This window comes from Opisthocomus hoazin, chromosome 22 (assembly GCF_030867145.1).
Source record: "Opisthocomus hoazin isolate bOpiHoa1 chromosome 22, bOpiHoa1.hap1, whole genome shotgun sequence".
In the NCBI taxonomy this organism is placed as follows: Eukaryota; Metazoa; Chordata; class Aves; order Opisthocomiformes; family Opisthocomidae; genus Opisthocomus; species Opisthocomus hoazin.
The window spans coordinates 7,387,741-7,405,087 of record NC_134435.1 but is presented as its reverse complement, the minus strand read 5'-3'; the positions used below and the strand labels follow the sequence as shown (position 1 = coordinate 7,405,087).

The 17,347-nt window shown below is 41.8% G+C and overlaps 1 protein-coding gene across 1 annotated transcript; it reads left to right on the top strand.

Annotated features, from left to right (window-relative positions):
- The first annotated feature begins 8,906 nt into the window (after nt 1-8,906).
- Nucleotides 8,907-17,338, top strand: NMUR2 (neuromedin U receptor 2). Its single transcript, XM_009942615.2, has 4 exons — nt 8,907-9,626; nt 14,561-14,645; nt 15,973-16,098; nt 17,079-17,338. The coding sequence occupies exons 1-4, from the start codon at nt 8,907-8,909 to the stop codon at nt 17,336-17,338; spliced, it is 1,191 nt and encodes a 396-aa protein (XP_009940917.2).
- The last annotated feature ends 9 nt before the right edge of the window (nt 17,339-17,347 follow it).

The following is a 17,347-nucleotide window of genomic DNA, read 5'->3' as shown; positions in this document are numbered from 1 at the left end:
GCCAGTAAGAGTGGATCTTCTTCTTCTTTTCCATCTGACTATTCAGTATCATTTAAACCTCATACCTTCACAAATGTGAGCGAATTCTCTGGTTTTCCCTCAGCTTGGAGGCACACAGTGTCTGACCTATCATCTTCACTGTTTTAGTTGGAGGCCTGTAAGTAGTGGTGTCCCCCAGGGGTCAGTACTCGGCCCAGTCTTGTTCAACTTCTTCATCAATGACCTGGATGAAGAGTTAGAGTGTACACTCAGCAAGTTTGCTGATGATACAAAACTGGGAGGTGTGGTAGATACACCGGCAGGCTGTGCTGCCATTCAGCGAGACCTGAACAGGCTGGAGAGCTGGGCAGAGAGGAACCTGATGAGGTTAAACAAGGGCAAATGCAGGATCCTGCACCTGGGGAGGAACAACCTCATGCACCAGTACAGGCTTGGGGCGGAACTCTGGTGAGCAGCTCTGCGGAGAGGGACCTGGGAGTGCTGGAGGACGACAGGTTAACCACGAGCCAGCAGTGTGCCTTTGTTGCCAAGAAGGCCAACGGGATCCTGGGATGCATCAAGAAGAGTGTGGCCAGCAGGTCGAGGGAGGTTCTCCTCCATCTCTACTCTGCCCTAGTGAGGCCCCATCTGGAGTACTGTGTCCAGTTCTGGGCTCCCCAGTATCAAGAAAGATGAGGAGCTACTGGAGAGACTCCAGCGGAGGGCTACGAGGATGATGAGGGGACGGGAGCATCTCTCCTATGAGGAAAGGCTGAGGGAGCTAGGCTTGTTTAGCCCAGCTGGAAAAGAGAAGGCTGAGAAGGGACCTTAGAAATGCCTATAAATATCTGCACGGTGGGTGTCAGGAGGACGGGGTCAGACTCTTTTCAGTGGTGCCCAACGACAGGACAAGGGGCAACGGGCACAAACTGAAGCAGAGGAAGTTCCATCTGAACAAGAGGAGGAACTTATTCACTCTGAGGGTGACGGAGCACTGGAACAGGCTGCCCAGGGAGGTTTTGGAGTCTCCCTCTCTGGAGATATTCAAGACCCGCCTGGACAAGGTGCTGCACAGCCTGCTGTAGGAGACCCTGCTTAGGTAGGGGGGTTGGACTAGATGACCCACAGAGGTCCCTTCCAACCTGTAACATTCTGTGATTCTGTGATTCTAGGGACTCTAAAACTATTAGCAAATATGAGAGATGCACAAACTACTGCCTGCATGTCTTCCCTTTCAGTTCTGTGTTAGATCACTTGCAAGTCAGCAAATGGGTGATGTGTAAGACCATGCATTTCAAAATACATTGATTGTCAACCAAAAGAAAGCAAGCATAGCATCTTCCAATGAAACGAAGGGCCACTACAGTGACACTGGCAGGTTTGGGAGCTGCAGGACACCCCGAAGTTTTAGCAGCCTTACTGCTCAACACCGTGGCAGTGCAACAGCAATTAACAAGGCTTGGAGAGAGGAGCCTGGAAATCTTCTGTTGTAACTCTAGAACTCTTTTAAGCCTTGAGAAAAAGCCCTGAACATTTTCTGTAGGCCATTTATTAGTGCTAGCACACTATCCAGTACCATACCTTCATGCATTGTGTCTTCCACTGAAATGGCAAGGTAGATATTTAAGTAGGACATTCTCACTGGAAAATTTGTGGTAGTCTTTCTCTTGTGTTATTGGTAACACAAGGCTAGGAACCAAGGTTCTGAACAGCCTTTAAAATTCAAAGTCTCATGAGTACCAGAGAGATTTAGGCTCCCAGACACCTCATAAATCTGGACCTTGGATACTGTTTCCTTTCTCTTCTGGGATGATTGAATCATTTCAAACAGCAGAAGAGATAATAACGAATAACAATGTGGGACTAATCGGGTTTATACACAGTGTTATCTTGGAAATAGCAGTGCTGAAGAGCCATTCCTCAAATTTTAGTGGTAATAGCTTCCACACAGGGGAATGCTGGGAAAGGCAGACAAGTATATACTAAAATAAGGCTGGATGGGGAGCAGCTCTGTTGAAAAGGACATGGGGGTGTTGTTAAATAGCAATCTGAACACGAGCCAGCCGTGTGCCTGGCAGCAACAGCAGCATCCCAAGCTGTATTAACGGGAGCATAGCCAGGACACTGACGGAGGTGTTTATGCCCTCCTAGATCAGCACTCATTAGCCCATATGTAGGATATTGCATTGAATACTGGTTCCCCCAATACAGGAATGACACTGATAAACTGGAGCAAGTTTAGGACAGGTCACCAAGACGTTTGGGGCTTCAGCACTTGCCCTATGAAGACATGTTGAGAGAACAGGTCTGGTTTCACCTGGGGAAGAGAAGGCTTCAGGAGACCTCATAGCGGCCTCCGCAGCACCTAGGAGGAGGTCACCCTATGGTCCACTCTGTGGTCTGACTCTATAGCAGACCCTGTTTTAAGCAGAAGCTTAGACTAAAGACCTCCAGAGGCCCCTTCCAGGCTGCATTAGCTTGTGATCCTATGATCCTATTTCTTTACAGGTTACCTGTTGTTTCCTTTTTTTTTGTCTTCCTTCTTCCTCATCTCTGTCTTCATGTATGTTTTTCACTTGGTGTATTTTATTCATTTCTATGTCTAATGTTCTTTTGTCCTTTTTCACTTCCAGTCCCCAGTGTTTCTTTGTTTATCTTCCTAACAGGTTATTGTTTCAAGGTTGTTAGATCTTCTCCTCCTCCATTTTATTTCCCTCCTTTGTCCTGCCAGCCATCATTAAGCTTTTCTTGTTTCAAGAAACATTAGTCTTTAGCCATTGACCTTTAAATAAAATTGAAAAATCAAACATCAGGCTTTCTAGTTCTGTTTTCCTTACCTAATCTATTTCTGGCATAATTGCAGAGTTAATATCACTACTCATTTAAATACAGCTTGCTGTATCGAGAGAACAACAACTTGAGTGATCTTTGAGCCATTTTGCTTTGATGTAGAAATTTGTTTTATTAAAGGTATTGTAAAATACTTTTGGATGTTCATCAATAAGAGATATGTTTAACATTTAGTACAATCAGAGCAAATCAACAGAGTTCTGGGTCAGTTCAGGTCTAATTGTGGATCAGAGTTTGCAAATGAGCAGATAGTGAAGGTGTCTTGGCTAGGCAAAATATCTATCAGTCTGGATGCTAGACTGGTCTGCCAGTAAAGAGAGGTGGACTAAGCCAAATTCGTACTGTCTCTGTACAATTAGCATCGAGGAAGAATAGAGATGCTCTGGAGCAGCTGTGCCTCAGTGGGCCATGGTATAAGGAGAAGTCCAAATAGCATTTTTTTGCATCTAAAATTAAGAGGTCACAGCCTTCACTCCCTTGCTGGTATACAGGGGTCTGTGTGGGAAGCTCCTGAGCCTCAAACTGATCTTCAGTTTCAGTGAAGAAGGCTCCCAAACTGGCAGACTGACTTAAATCCTGGAGGAGAAGAACTGACCTAGTAAAGCTACTGAGTGCAGAATTACCAGGTCACAGAGGTGCTCAGGCCACCTAACCCCACACCCAGTCCTGCATAGGAGAGCTGTTCTCATCACCTGGGGATTCTTCCTTGTTCTGCTCTCAGCTCTGGAGGGCATGGATGGTTTATTTTACCTTATCTTGCAGTTCTACCTGGGATCTTCTCACTACTGAGTGGGCTCCAAAGCACAAAAATAGTTTTGAGGTGTACACCACAATTTGAAACAAGCTTTTTAATGAGGTAATACAGTTTGCCTTGCATGTCTAAGGCCTATCACGTTGTTTGGAGGCTATGGTAATTATCCCTCTGGCATGTATCTTTTTCATCACTGTTGTGTCTAGAGTTTTCTTTCTCTCTCTAACCTTGTAGCAGGAGACATTCAAAAGCACAGTACCATCCCTCGCTGCGTTGAACTACACCAAGATATGACTCCTGGGGATAGTCTAATGGGGAAAAGAGCAGGAAGAGAACATCATCTGCCAGCATATTAATGTTCCGAATTATGCACATCCTTCTTCATAAAGATGGTTTCATTAACTCCAAGTCAAACAATATTGATTCTCAATGTGACACAAAGATAGGTGATTGCTGTAATCCAACTTACAAAGCAATCTGAACAGCAGCTGAGGCAGGAGGGAATGGAAACTCTTGGCAAGTGTTTTTGCACCGTTAGAGCAGTAGAATAATACTTTAGCCAAAAAAATTTAGACATGCACAGATAATTTAAACACGCTTCCTCTGAAACTAGAAGAGGAAAAAATGCTGCCTAATTTCCAGTTTCTTAATTTCATTATTACTACTATGAAAGTAGCTCTGAACAAACTGTTTCACAGAGTATAAACTAACACATCATTGCATTTTTGGGGAAAAGAGAGAGTGTATAGAGTTTTCCAAGAAAAGCAAAACTTTCCAAATAAGCTTTATTATTCTTACAGCAAGGTTACCTCCACACCAGCCCTTAAACAAAGAAATGTTCAGAAAAGGGATTCTCTTAACACTTACTTTTAGCTTTATACTTGATATGTGCTATATAAATTCCATGTGTCCCTTTATCATTTTCATTGACAGATTCAGTTCCACTACAACAAATTGCTGACTTTCTACCACCTCCAATAATACAATGCTTCACTGCCTTGCTTTGAATATGTTAAGACTTGTCACTGTGATTTCTTCTGTCTCATCGGTGTATATGTCTAATACATATCCAGGCACTATGCAGACTCTGTGATATGGATGGCTTTTTCCGGTGGAGAAAAATCCTTGCCCAAATCCCAAAGTGTTGAACAGAAGCGAAATGGATGTGAGTTGAAAATTAATACTGATGAGTCATGTCAGGGAAAGTAGTGAAATCTCTTTTGGGTCAGACAATCAAGTGAGTCGAGCTCTCCTAAGTAACATATACACCACAAGGAGAGGAAGAAACTGCAGTGGAGTATCAATACTTTAATAAGATGCAGAAAGCCATAGAGAGGTGCTGAATAATCTGATTCTTCCTGCGTAAATATGAGTCCTGTAGCACCAGACCCCTCCTGACTCAGACAATCTGACTCATTCTGTACCGTCCTTGCGACTTCAATATATTTTCTGCCACAACAATCCTTTCATCTTCCCCCACGTAAACCCGAGGCATTTTGTCAAGACGGACACATTCGGTATGACAAGATTTTCTGCATCAGAGTTCTTTTTCAGATCTTTTCGCTGCTCCCCTGCATGCCCAGGCCATGTCCCTTCCTGCCACCCACTGCCTCTTCAAAGCATGAGCACACATACACGCAAACAACACACAAAATGCTTACTAAAAAGGAAGGAAGGAAGGACATCATTCCCACTAGTTTCCAGAATCAACACTAACAAAGCAATCCATCGCTGAAAGCCATGTCAATAGGTACAGCCACCCTGCTAGGTAAGAGAGAACTAGGGGGTGATTTTTAGCACTGGACTGTCCTCACTCTTCACCTGTTGGCTGGCTCTCTGGTCCTGTTTTCAGCTATCCCAACAGCTTCTGTAAGTGCAACCAGTGGAGGACTTACCCATTTGATATACTTTGAATTACCTCCACCGTTCTCCATCTCCTTTGATGAATGTGTCCATTTTTCCCTAAAATATAAAATTATTCATTATTTACTGACCTAATATATGTTGCTAATAGGTGCCCTTACAAGGGCTTTGGGAAACATGAAGGCACTTGAATTTGCCTCTTCTTAAATGTGCACTTTGCTGCTCTCAATGGAACACAAGAATGGGCTATAGCACACTACGCTGGCTAAGGGAAAGATCCTACAATGTAAAAGTGGATACCACCAGCATGAAGGCATAGTCAGTGCCGAATGAGAAAATGCCACAGTCTGACTAGTAGTGACATTTACTGTGCCAAAAAACCTTGCCAGGGTCAACGTTGCCAAATATTACACTACATTAATACACATTACATAGTGTACATTATATTAATGTAAATATTATATTACATTAATTGTTATTCTTACATAAAACTCCACAATTCTTAGGCCAGCATGCAGCACATCATCTTCCTTTGAGTGTATTACAGCAAGCACCAGTAAAGTGTGCTTTATAATGAAAAATACCAAATGCTTTAATATTACTTTCAGAAGGAAAACTGTTTTTATTTTCTGTCTCGGTTGTAAAAATAAAATAATTCCAGTCATGCAGAGCCAGAGCTAGTCTTTGGTTAGATACACTCTCCTATCCTTATTAAGACAGATATGATAAAGAACACCAAATAAAGCTTTGAGAAATGAGCTGAAATACATTTTCTACTCTCCTTATCCTCTCCATCTGCCCCTTAATCATGGTCATAGCGACATGGTTCCAGGGGTGGGCTGCTAGACAAATAGACCTGGGTTTCTTCTGTGCTTCTATTCTTGTCAGCACTCCAGCCCAGCAGGATGAGAAAGGAAGGAGAAGGGAGAACAACTGGAAGTAGACACAGGTGGGCCTGGCACATCCACACTTTCAGGTGTCCTGATGTGTTTCTGCAGCCCATTCTTTCCTCTCATAGATGTCATGACGGGTACGGCTGCCCTGTTGGCTTTTTAGTAAATAACTCAATACATTTTGGTTTCCTTTTCTGTAAGATTGAGTCCAGGCTGAACAGACCTCAAGTTTCCTTGTCAGTTTCTTTACAGAGGTTAATGCATAAGAATAAAAATGAAGACCAGTTTGGTAGCTACTTTAGAAGTGTTTACTCACCTCAGTTATGATGCAGTACAGAGTGGTGGAACTTCCTGGGCAGGGAAGAAGAAATAGAAAGAAATTAAATACTGTTGACAGAATAAGGTGAAAAAAAACCACTGAAAGTTAAGCAGAGGTACAGCAAGTGTTTAGTCCTGCACAAATTCTCAAATACTTGTCTGCTACAATTCTCTGAAACAGTCAATCCTGGTCTCGACCAGGCACCCAGCTAATGATTCCTCTGTTCCTACCTCTTACACCAACAGCAGATCAAAATCAAATTCACATTCTTTCAACATTGTTAAAATGCAAGGAATCTCTTTAAGATGAATCCTTAACAAAGGGAGAAAATTGTCAACAGAGCATGCTTTAGCTCACCAATCCAATAAAACCTTTCAATCTGCCGAATAAAATACCTATGTGCAATGCTAACATAAATGAGCAGGGAATTTCTGATGGATAGAGTTTATATGAGAGATAATTTTAGCAGATCCACAAGTCATCACAGGAGATCTGCTTCTGTCTTTTAGTATAGTTGTTGTGACACCTCCCATGCCTCTAACATTTTAAATGAATGCACAGTAATCTTCAGGCTCCACACATCAAATATGCCTCTGTGAGACCAAACCTCAGTTCTTTACCTCCTGCTGTTTTTTTCAGAGGCAGTCTGTGCTTATTACTATTTTTGTTTCTTGAAAGGTTATTGGACCACTAGTAAACCAGAAGAAGTTAAGGAGGGAGGGAGTAAAGAAGACAGGATCTAAGACAGCCTCAATTCTTGAGAGTCAGAAAACAGGTTTTGTCAGGGATCGATTTACTGTCCAGCCACTTCTAGTGGAGTAGTTTGCATCTTCCTTGGAAAACTTGCTTTTGCCAGGATTTTTGAGAACGTACCAGCCAAAAGGACTGTTCTTTTTCTCCTGGATGCCTAAAAATATACAGTCATAGTAGCCAGGGAGACTCAGCTACTGGGTCAGAGAAAAGAAAATTGTTCTTCACACATAGACAGTAGACCCAAGAACCTGCTTGTCAAAGGAAGTTAGGGATGTAAAAAGTCTACATGGCTTTGAGGAGGGGGACTGGGCAGGTACTCAAAAGTGACAACCAGTGACAGGTACTGGGGAGACAAATTGTACCTCAAGCTGACAAAATCCCCTAAACTAGCCCACAGCTTTTGCACCTCCTTTGCATCACCAAACAGCTAAACTTTTTCTGAATCTCAGAAAATGACATCCATGCACTTCGAAGCTTTTTTATTTTAGAGAAATTCAGAAAAGAATCAAGCATTCGTAAGGAGCTAAGTGATCTGTTTTGACACAGTCATCATTCTTGCAGGATACACTTTTTTTGACTCAGAAAGTGTGTTTGCAGAAAGGTTGTCATTCAGGAAGAAATAAGAATTTATAACAAATCATGTAAATTTAGTTCTGGAGGCAATAAATCTATCTTTGGAATAATACAGTCCTCAGAAATATTTCCAGAACAAGGTTATCTAAGAATATGGGATCAGATTCCAGCACACCAGGAAAGTGAGGAAATATTTTTATATCAAGAATACAAACAATAAAAATCCTGTGTCAGATTTCAGGAGAAAAAAAGGCTAAAACATTATAGTAGCCTAATTCTAGATGAATGACTACAAAAACAGGTTGGCTTTCTACTGATCAAAATCAGTTTCCAAGTGCTTGCTGCTGTAGACAACAGAAAATAAAAATCAGCAGAGATCTGAAAAATAAAATCATGACAGTGTGTTTTTTTATTTGCTTGTGGCTCATAACTGAATGTAACATCAACAGAATTTTGTTAAAGCTTTTTGGACTGATTTTTCAGGGGAGGTTTTGTCTGATTCCCCACCCTCTGACAAAGATAATCATCTTGCAACTTGTCTTACATCCTTATTTCAGATTCCCAGCTCTCTAAATCATATGCTTCTGATTCCGTAAATGCATCTGCTACAGGAGCTGATACAAGTAGCTGGAACCTCTTTTCTTACTCTATAATCTAATACACTTAGCAAGCCAATGAATATGTGTGAAGGGAGGGGCTTTCTGGCTAAGGGGCTCCTCACAGGGGAACAGCTGTTGCAACAGCAAAATCTTAACCGAAGCCAGGCAAACACACTTACTCGCCTCTCTCAGTGGCTTTGTGCATCTAGGTCTGGCACGACAACTCCTCCCCTCTCTTCCTCTCTCTGCATAAAGTGAGCAAACTGGCACAGAGAAACTTAAAGAAGACCAGATCTCGATTGTGATACGTTTCAGAAGATCCACTAATGGCCTGGATCAGCAATTTCTCCTGGTTTAATCACTTTGCTATACATGACGAACATTTCAGCAGGTACTTAAACAGCACTGAGGATTACTTAGCCTTCCTATGTGGGCCCAGACAGAGCCATCTGTTCTTGCCAATGGCTTTGGTGTACACCCTGATCTTCATTGTTGGGGTGGTAGGTAACTTCTTAGTTTGCCTGGTAATCCTCAAGCACCGGAATATGAAGACCCCAACTAATTACTATCTCTTCAGTCTCGCTGTCTCAGACCTGCTCTTGTTGCTTTTTGGAATGCCACTGGAAGTCTACGAGATGTGGAGCAACTACCCCTTCTTGTTTGGGCCCGTTGGCTGCTATTTCAAGACGGCACTCTTTGAGACAGTGTGTTTTGCCTCTATCCTCAGCGTGACCACAGTCAGCGTGGAGAGATATATTGCCATCCTCCATCCTTTCCGAGCCAAGCTGGAGAGCACTCGCAAGCGTGCCCTGAGGACCATCGTGGTGCTCTGGGTCCTCTCTGTCCTCTTCGCCCTCCCTAATACAGGCACCCATGGCATCATGCTGCAGTATTTCCCCAACGGCACCCTCGTCCCTGGCTCTGCTACCTGCACTGTAGTCATGCCCATGTGGATCTACAACTGTATTGTCCAGATTACTTCCCTCCTCTTCTATGTGCTGCCTATGGGGGTAATAAGTGTGCTGTACTATCTGATGGGGCTAAGAGTAAGTCCTTCTCCACCTGTGTCCAGTGTTTCCTTAGCTCATCCTTATGTGTTTGTGTCTGTATGTGTGTTTTAAGTGATTGCACCTTTTTCTTGCCCGTGCTTTTTTCCCCCAAAAAAGCAAAAGTATTTCAAACCTTTGAAAACAGTGGTTCCAACTCCTTTTTTGGTGTAATCCCATGCTAAAATGAATGTAGCTATGTTGGGGAATAATTTACCCCAATCTTTTTTTAAAAACTTACCTTTGCTTCTGTTCACATTTGAACTTTACTTAAACATCCAAGTCTGTGGATTGATTCCAGCCTCTCAGAGATTTGCATCTTTGTGGTAGGTACCAGAAGGAAATAGATCAGAAAGAAAATGCAAAAAGAATAAAAAGTATCAGGCAAGTGATTGAACCTTGTGTATTATTTGTTCCCTCTTCTTGTGTCGGTGGAATTTCCATTGCATTGCTGTATTTTTCTCCTTCCCTGGAGATGGTGATAATATTGAGTTGTTAAAACTCACAAAGCTGTCATAAACTGAAATGCTACCTTGTTGCTGCAGCTAGCAAATTCAGCAATTGTTTCTTTATATACCTACGGCATAGTTTTACCATCAGTTAAGGCTGCCTTAGAGTTCATATTCATTCTCTCTTCAGAAAGTGACACTAGTTTTACCAAGTATTCAGCATTTGAATACATGGATAAAACAAACAGTATCACAATATTGTAAAGCTATGTAGCACAATACTGAAATGCACTGCTTATCATAGAGAGTTAATGACTTTTCTTCTCATGTATTACATAAATTTCAAAAATATAAATGCTACTTTATTGCACTGAATATAACTTAAAGTTTAAAAAGCCATGTCTGATCATATAGCAATAAAGGGGTGGAATATGCTAGTACACACAAATGAACTTACCGAATAATGCACAAGAAATCCAACCAGATCTGTGCTGGTGTATACATCATTTTGTTGTGCTGGCTGATACTTACTGTTATCTGAAACTATATATAAGCATTTTTTCCTTACCCAGGAAAAGCCACAAGTACTAACTGCCAGAAATCCATTGCACTCAGTAGATCTTCGAAGTAATGAATGGGTTAAATTATCTTCACAGCCCAGCAGTTGTTTTGGGGTCTTTACATAGTTTCACTGAAAATTTTGCAAAATAGGACCTGGAGGGAGGAAAAAGTGCTGAAAATACAGCTGTTTAAAAAGGAAAGAGAAATCCCCAAACTAATAAAAAGAAGTCTTGAAGACCGTGATAGCTTCTGTTTGTGCCAGCAGATATTCCTAATTACCATCCCAGCAGAGAAGCTAGGTACCAGACAAGGGCTGCTCCCCAGGACTTCTGTGTATTCACAGACACATTCAAGCTGTCTTTCCTAATGGCTGCAGTGTTCATTGCTTATGCATCTGCTTTTATGTATATCCTACTCAGACTTCCAAATCTTGAACAACACCCATCCTGCATTATGTCTGCATTGTGCTCTGAATTGCACTAGGCAAGACAGTTTCATTTTGTCAGCTGAAATGATAGAATAATTGTGTATATATATAAAATTTTTCAAGAGAAGACACTTTCTATCTTCTCACAGAGGATGAAATCTATGAAGCTTCAGCAACACTCCAGAGTCTCCTGCATGTCATGTATTGTTCATAGACTGTAGTAGAAAAGCTCAGAGTTGATCCAAAGGTTGTACAGCAGCTCAAATTCAGCGAACAGAGGCATAGATTTTCCAAGTCCAGGCTTTGGGGAAACGCATTTCATCACCAAAGTTTCTCCCTCAAGCTTTGTTAGCGTTCAGGAGAGCCTCAAGATTCGATACAGAAGGCAACGTTTGACACATTAGGCAGCTGTGAGAGGGTAGCAAACACAGGTCATACAGTAGATGAGTTTATTTTAATTTTTATTCCTTGAAAAAGGAAAAAATGTATTTGTCTTTCTCACTGGGAAATTCATGGCCAAACAGAAACTTCACGTTGATTACCTCATGATCAATTACCTCATGATCTACTTGGATACAATTTTAAGGCTTGACAGTTTAATGTTATTGTCAATAGATAGTTCCAGCATTAAAGAACAGGGCACTAATGATTACACTGTAGTCTCATCGGATTTGATAGTAGAAGTTTTCTGCTACCTCTTTCATGAGGTCCTCATCACAGGTGCTTTTAGGACCAGTCCCTAAATTAGCCATGCTCATCTTTAAACCCGGTTCAGCTGTTGGGCTACTGGTTGCAACCTATAGCCAAAAAGCTGAGGATGAAGAGGAGAGGAGAAAAGAAGAGAACATGGGGAAAAGGCTGCTTGTAGAAGCTAATCCCTGCAGCACTGGTAGAGATGGGGTGGCATTGCTGGGGAAAAAGTCTGCATTGCAGCACGATTCAGCACAGGGTCTCTGTCCATTTCCTTCAAACTGATCTCTAAAGGACACAGCCATAGGTGGCCTTCTTTGCTTGTTTAAAAGTCAGATTCTGTTTAACTAGGATTCTTTGACAGTGAATGAAAGGAGTGGAGAGTCCAGAGACCTATATATCCCACCCACTTCAGACATCTATGAGAGGATGTAGATGATCAGACAGGACTAGACTGACCTCACCTAGGATGATCCTTCTGTTGAGACACTTCTCTTAGTGTTACTTCCCCTCAGTAACACATTGGACACACTGGTAATTTTTATTTCAACTATCTTTGGATCAAGATAATTTTTTCTTGACAATGTACAACTGGTCCAGATTTTCTCATCAAAATCTGTTCTGCCCCCTAAATGCACAGCTGTTAAAATCAGAATTGTTTGTGGACAGTTGAGTGCCTTTGGCTAATTTCTGCAGAGCCCAGCACACTCCTGGAAGGGTCTGTTCTCTTTCCATGGAGGTTGTCCTGCAAACCTTGCACCCAATAACAAATTTTTCTTTGCAATGGGAGTGAGCGAGGAGTACACCCAGGCTGCGGTTCAGCAGACGAGTGGCAACAGCTTCAGCTAAATCACTCAAGTAGGCAGAATCGCATGCTTTAGCACAAGCTATGTGGTTTTTTAAATATCAATTTTCTGTTTCAGCTGGAGAGAAAGTTTGATCACCACTCATGTCAGACAGGTCAAGGAGCTTACAGAAAATGGTTCTCCTGCTTTTGCCGAGTGGCCTCACTAGGTTTACCCGGGGGTAGGTGAGACCCGAATTTCACTCTGCCTTTTGATTTCTAGTATGAAATTCTATAGCTAATAAACATATGGGGGAGGAAATCCAATTTTCAGCTTCTTGCTCCAGACACTTTTAATTCTCTTGCAGTGAATGGGTAACATTCATCTCCAGGCAACCTTCATATATGCACAGTGACGTAAAAGTAACCACAACCTCGGCTGGAATTCTCCCTCTGCCACACCATTGGCATGAACTCAAGTTACAACCTTTGCTGGGGATTCCTTTTTTTTTTTTTCTCCCCTTTGTCATTGCTCATTGTTTTATTAAATTGCAGCTGCTGAGTTATTCTTAGTAGTTACACCTCCGTCTACCATCAGTTGAGGCTCAAGAGAAGCCTTACAGTATCATAAAAAATGACAGGAGAAAGGTGAAAAATAAAGATACATGTGTCTCTAGTTTATTACAGCATCAGAGCACTGTATTCTCTGAGGCTTTGGAATATGCCTGGAATAGATTACGGCTGAGACTGAAAACCACTGAAGGGAAACTAGGCATTTTAATCAATCTGAGCAGACATTTCTCACTAGACATGTTACAAATCAACTGAGCCTCTTCCTTCAGCAACTGTGTCTATGACTAAAAGTTACAAAGGGAATAATGTAATCCACAGGAGCCTGAACTGCACTATAAATTACTATAATTCGATTTACATAAGTTTCCCTTTTATGGGTTTTATAAATAAATAGAACATTGAAAGAAGGTCTTTTCCATCATCCTTACAGAAAAGTATTGTCAATCAAAAATCAGGAAGCAAAGGCATAGTGTAAAGGGTAAAAGAAAATGGCACAAGTAGTGTATTCTCACAAGACTTTTACAAATCCACATTGATTTCTATCTTGTCCCTCATTCCTGATATTCTTTCCCATGTAATTAAAAGCTTTGTTTCCAGTTTCTCTTAGTTGAAAAAAGCATCACTCCAAATCTGTTGGCTAATCAGAAGTTCCCACTTCAGGAACCTGGGTCCAATTATGTACTCTCCATAGATGATTTTTTTTTACAATCAAAGCAATTGTCCTGATTATCTAGCCCTGGCCTTATCATCACCAAAGCACCAGTGCTCTCTTATTCTTTACGTCCATTTTTTAGAAGTCCAGGAAAAACTACTGGAGGCAAAAAAACAAAACCTTGCTGCAACAGAGCAGTATGTGGCTGAATCTGTGCATTTTGTGCACACTGGCTGTCTGCAAGAGAGCAGATATGGGTTTGTTCATCAGACGAATTGAATATCAATTAGTCCAAACACTCAGGCCATGAAACAAACTCCCTTGAATTCTACAGGATTTTTTCCTGTGATTACAGCTGTGCTTCACTGAGGCCTCTCTGGGTATTTTTTGGATTGTCAGTTTGCACTCAATTATGGGGAAACCTTTTAGGAAAATAAACAAACAAAGAATATTTTGCTAGTAGAGAAAATAAAGCCTAGCGAAAAACTGTTGAAAGTGAGCACAGACTGTGAACCAAATATTGATTCATTGAGAAAGGACAAGTGTGGAACTGAAATATAAATTTGCTATAAATATGAAGTCTCAGATGCATAAAAGCTACAGATTGTTTTGAACCTAAAGCTTCGATGTTTCCCTAGACTAAAACTGAAATTTAAATTCAGATTTTTTTCAGTGAGCCCTGAGTTGCCCTAAATTTTGCGTTCTCAAACTACAGCTATCAAAACATCAAACAGGCTGTGTCTGGTGGAGATGTCATCTCCTGTCTAAGCTCTCCTTCGGTTTCCATCCTTTTGCCAGTTGAAAGGAGACAAATCTTTGGAAGTGGAAGAAATGGCTGTGAATGTTCAGAGACCATCCAGGAAATCAGTCACCAAGATGTTGTGTAAGTAGCGAGTCCTTCTGTGTTTTATTTACTATGGACAAGAGGATCACCAGGTCCTGAAGCGTATCAAGCAAATTCACCAGATGCAAGAGTTATTAGATGAGTAGCTGTGATCCAAAAAAAAAAGGCTTATTGCTGTTTTATCTGGACTGACAGAACATAGGAGCGAAACATTATGGCGAACTATCAAAAGACACAGGAGGCAAATTTTCCTCCCCAGTATGAGAGGAGGTTGAGCAGACCTAAATGGCAGGTGCATGCGTGGCAGCTCTCTAATATCCCTCACTCCAAACCTGGCTTTTGCAGCCTTTAGGAGGATGCCTCTTTTTCAGAGTGCAAATAGTCGATCTTGTACATTTTTGAAGAAGGACGTACATCTGTTTTGCATCACGCCACAAGCTCTGCTTATGAACAGGAAGGTTCTGCCAAACTGTATACATCACCTACTGCTGACTTAACCCCTTAGACCTTCCCAAGAATAAGTAGGGCCTAGACAGACCTCTGCATTGTATAGCATTCAGGAGAATTTGTGCTCCAATCACCCTGAAAGCGCTGACATCACTTTGTAGTTTAAGGCTGTGTTTAAGGAAAATATCATCTTGCTGCCAAGATGGTGTTTATGCAGGAAACATAAATAATCTTCAATATTTCCTGCAACAACATTATTCTTTTAGGCAGCTTAAGTCACCTTCTGAACTAGGAAACTGTATTTTGAAGGCAGCCTGATTTTCTGTGCCTCATGACTGTGTGCAGATGTTCAATAGGACCAAAGTCTGGAATGGGTTTGCAAGAGTCCTTACTAGAACCACCTCAGGCCAAGCTGTGTGTGGAGGAAAACTCTTTTTTTTTTTATGCTGAACAGCACACCCAGACAAACTTCGCATCAGCGGGTGATTCCTATGGCCTTATCCGGCTATGTGATGTACAAATAGTGTGCAGAAGAAATGAACTCCAAGGCATAATGGAGTCATTGTGTCCCAGGTTCCACAGATGAATTCAGATGTCTCACTGGCAGTTTCTTCATTAGAATCTGTATAGGCCACAACATTCCCTCACCGTTGCCTGCTCTCTTTGGATGTAATTGTGTGTGCATGCAGTGAGTTATACAACAGAGAAATTAGCTGAAAATTTGTTCTATTAGCTGGTAATGTTTTTCAGTGAACACTGCAGAAAAACAGAAAGGATGGCAAAAGTTTTGGAACATTGAATAAAATTTGTATATTTAGGCCTTCATCTAGCTTTCTGAATTCTCTTTGCTCTGTGCAGGCTAGTGAACCATAACCTTACATAAATGACTCATTTTTCTTCTCTGCTTTCTCTATGCTAGTTGTCCTTGTGATGGTTTTTGCTATCTGCTGGGCTCCTTTTCATATAGATCGACTCTTCTTCAGCTTTGTTGTGGAATGGACTGAGCCTCTGGCTAATATATTCAACTTAATTCATGTGGTGTCAGGTAAAGCTTTCTCCTTCCACTTGCACAGGGGCTGGGAAAAAAGCATTGGTGAGCAGTTTACTTGAAACATGTACTCATTTATTTTTTAGGTGACATGAGGCATGCATGGAAAAATTCTTGGGTTCTGGTATGCAGTGATGAGAATTGTGCCTTAAAAATGATGCAAGTTTCTAGAACTTTCAAGATCTGGATATGTTGTCCCACACAGTTGTCTGAATATTTACAAAGAATGAAAAAAAACCCCATAGGATATCATATATCATTACCAGCTGCTTTTCCTTCTTGGAAATGTTCAGAAATGAAGTCTGCTGTCATTCAGTTGCTTTTAACAAATACACAGCAGCAGGCATCATCCTCCAGAGGGTCTCTCTGTCAAACAGGAAACCTCACCAAATAGCAAGACAAAAGACTTACATACTGCTCAGAACTGGTCGATATAACCAAATATTTATGGCCCCGCCAACCATAAAATGAAGGCTTTTTCAAAGAGGAATCTTAGTTTCAGTCTGCCATGGGTAAACACTGAATGTGGCTATTAGGCAGCTCAGATAAATCCAAACTCGTGCAATTGTCCTGGTGTGTGTTAAGAAATTAGCTCCCCTCAGCTGGAAGTTATCTTCTGACAGCTCTGATGGGGGCACCAGCTGTGCAAATCCTGCTGTGGGGATGAGGGATGTGCTGGAGGCAGTTCAGTACCTCTAAGAGAGAGCTGGTTCCTGCAGAGCTGGAGATAGTGAGCTCCAGCTAATGCTCTCTCCCACTTCCCTTTCACGGGGTGCTGCAGTTCCTGAGCTAGCCTTGGCAAGACGTCCTTCTGCCTCTGCCAGGATGGTAGCAGGCAGAGGTGTGGTGTCACTGCAATCACCCTTGCACCCAAGCTTTGTAGAGCAGTACAGGCAATGAAGATTTTTTTCTCTTCAGAGATCATTCCACACCCATATGAGGTTTCTTTCTCTTTTCCCCTACCCTTATTCTCCTAGGTGTTTTCTTCTATCTGAGCTCTGCTGTGAACCCCATCATTTACAATCTGTTGTCCCAGCGCTTCAGGATGGCTTTCCTCAGTGTGATTTCTCCTTGCTGCAAACACTGGGCCCCTAAACATCCCACTAGCAAGATTCCTGCCCAGCAGAGCATCTTTGTGATTGAGGACCACAATCTGACAGACGCTGCTGAAGACACAAGTCTCCCCGGCACTCACAGGACATCTGTCAGCAGTTCTCAGCTCTCCACTGGTCTGTGACTTTCCATG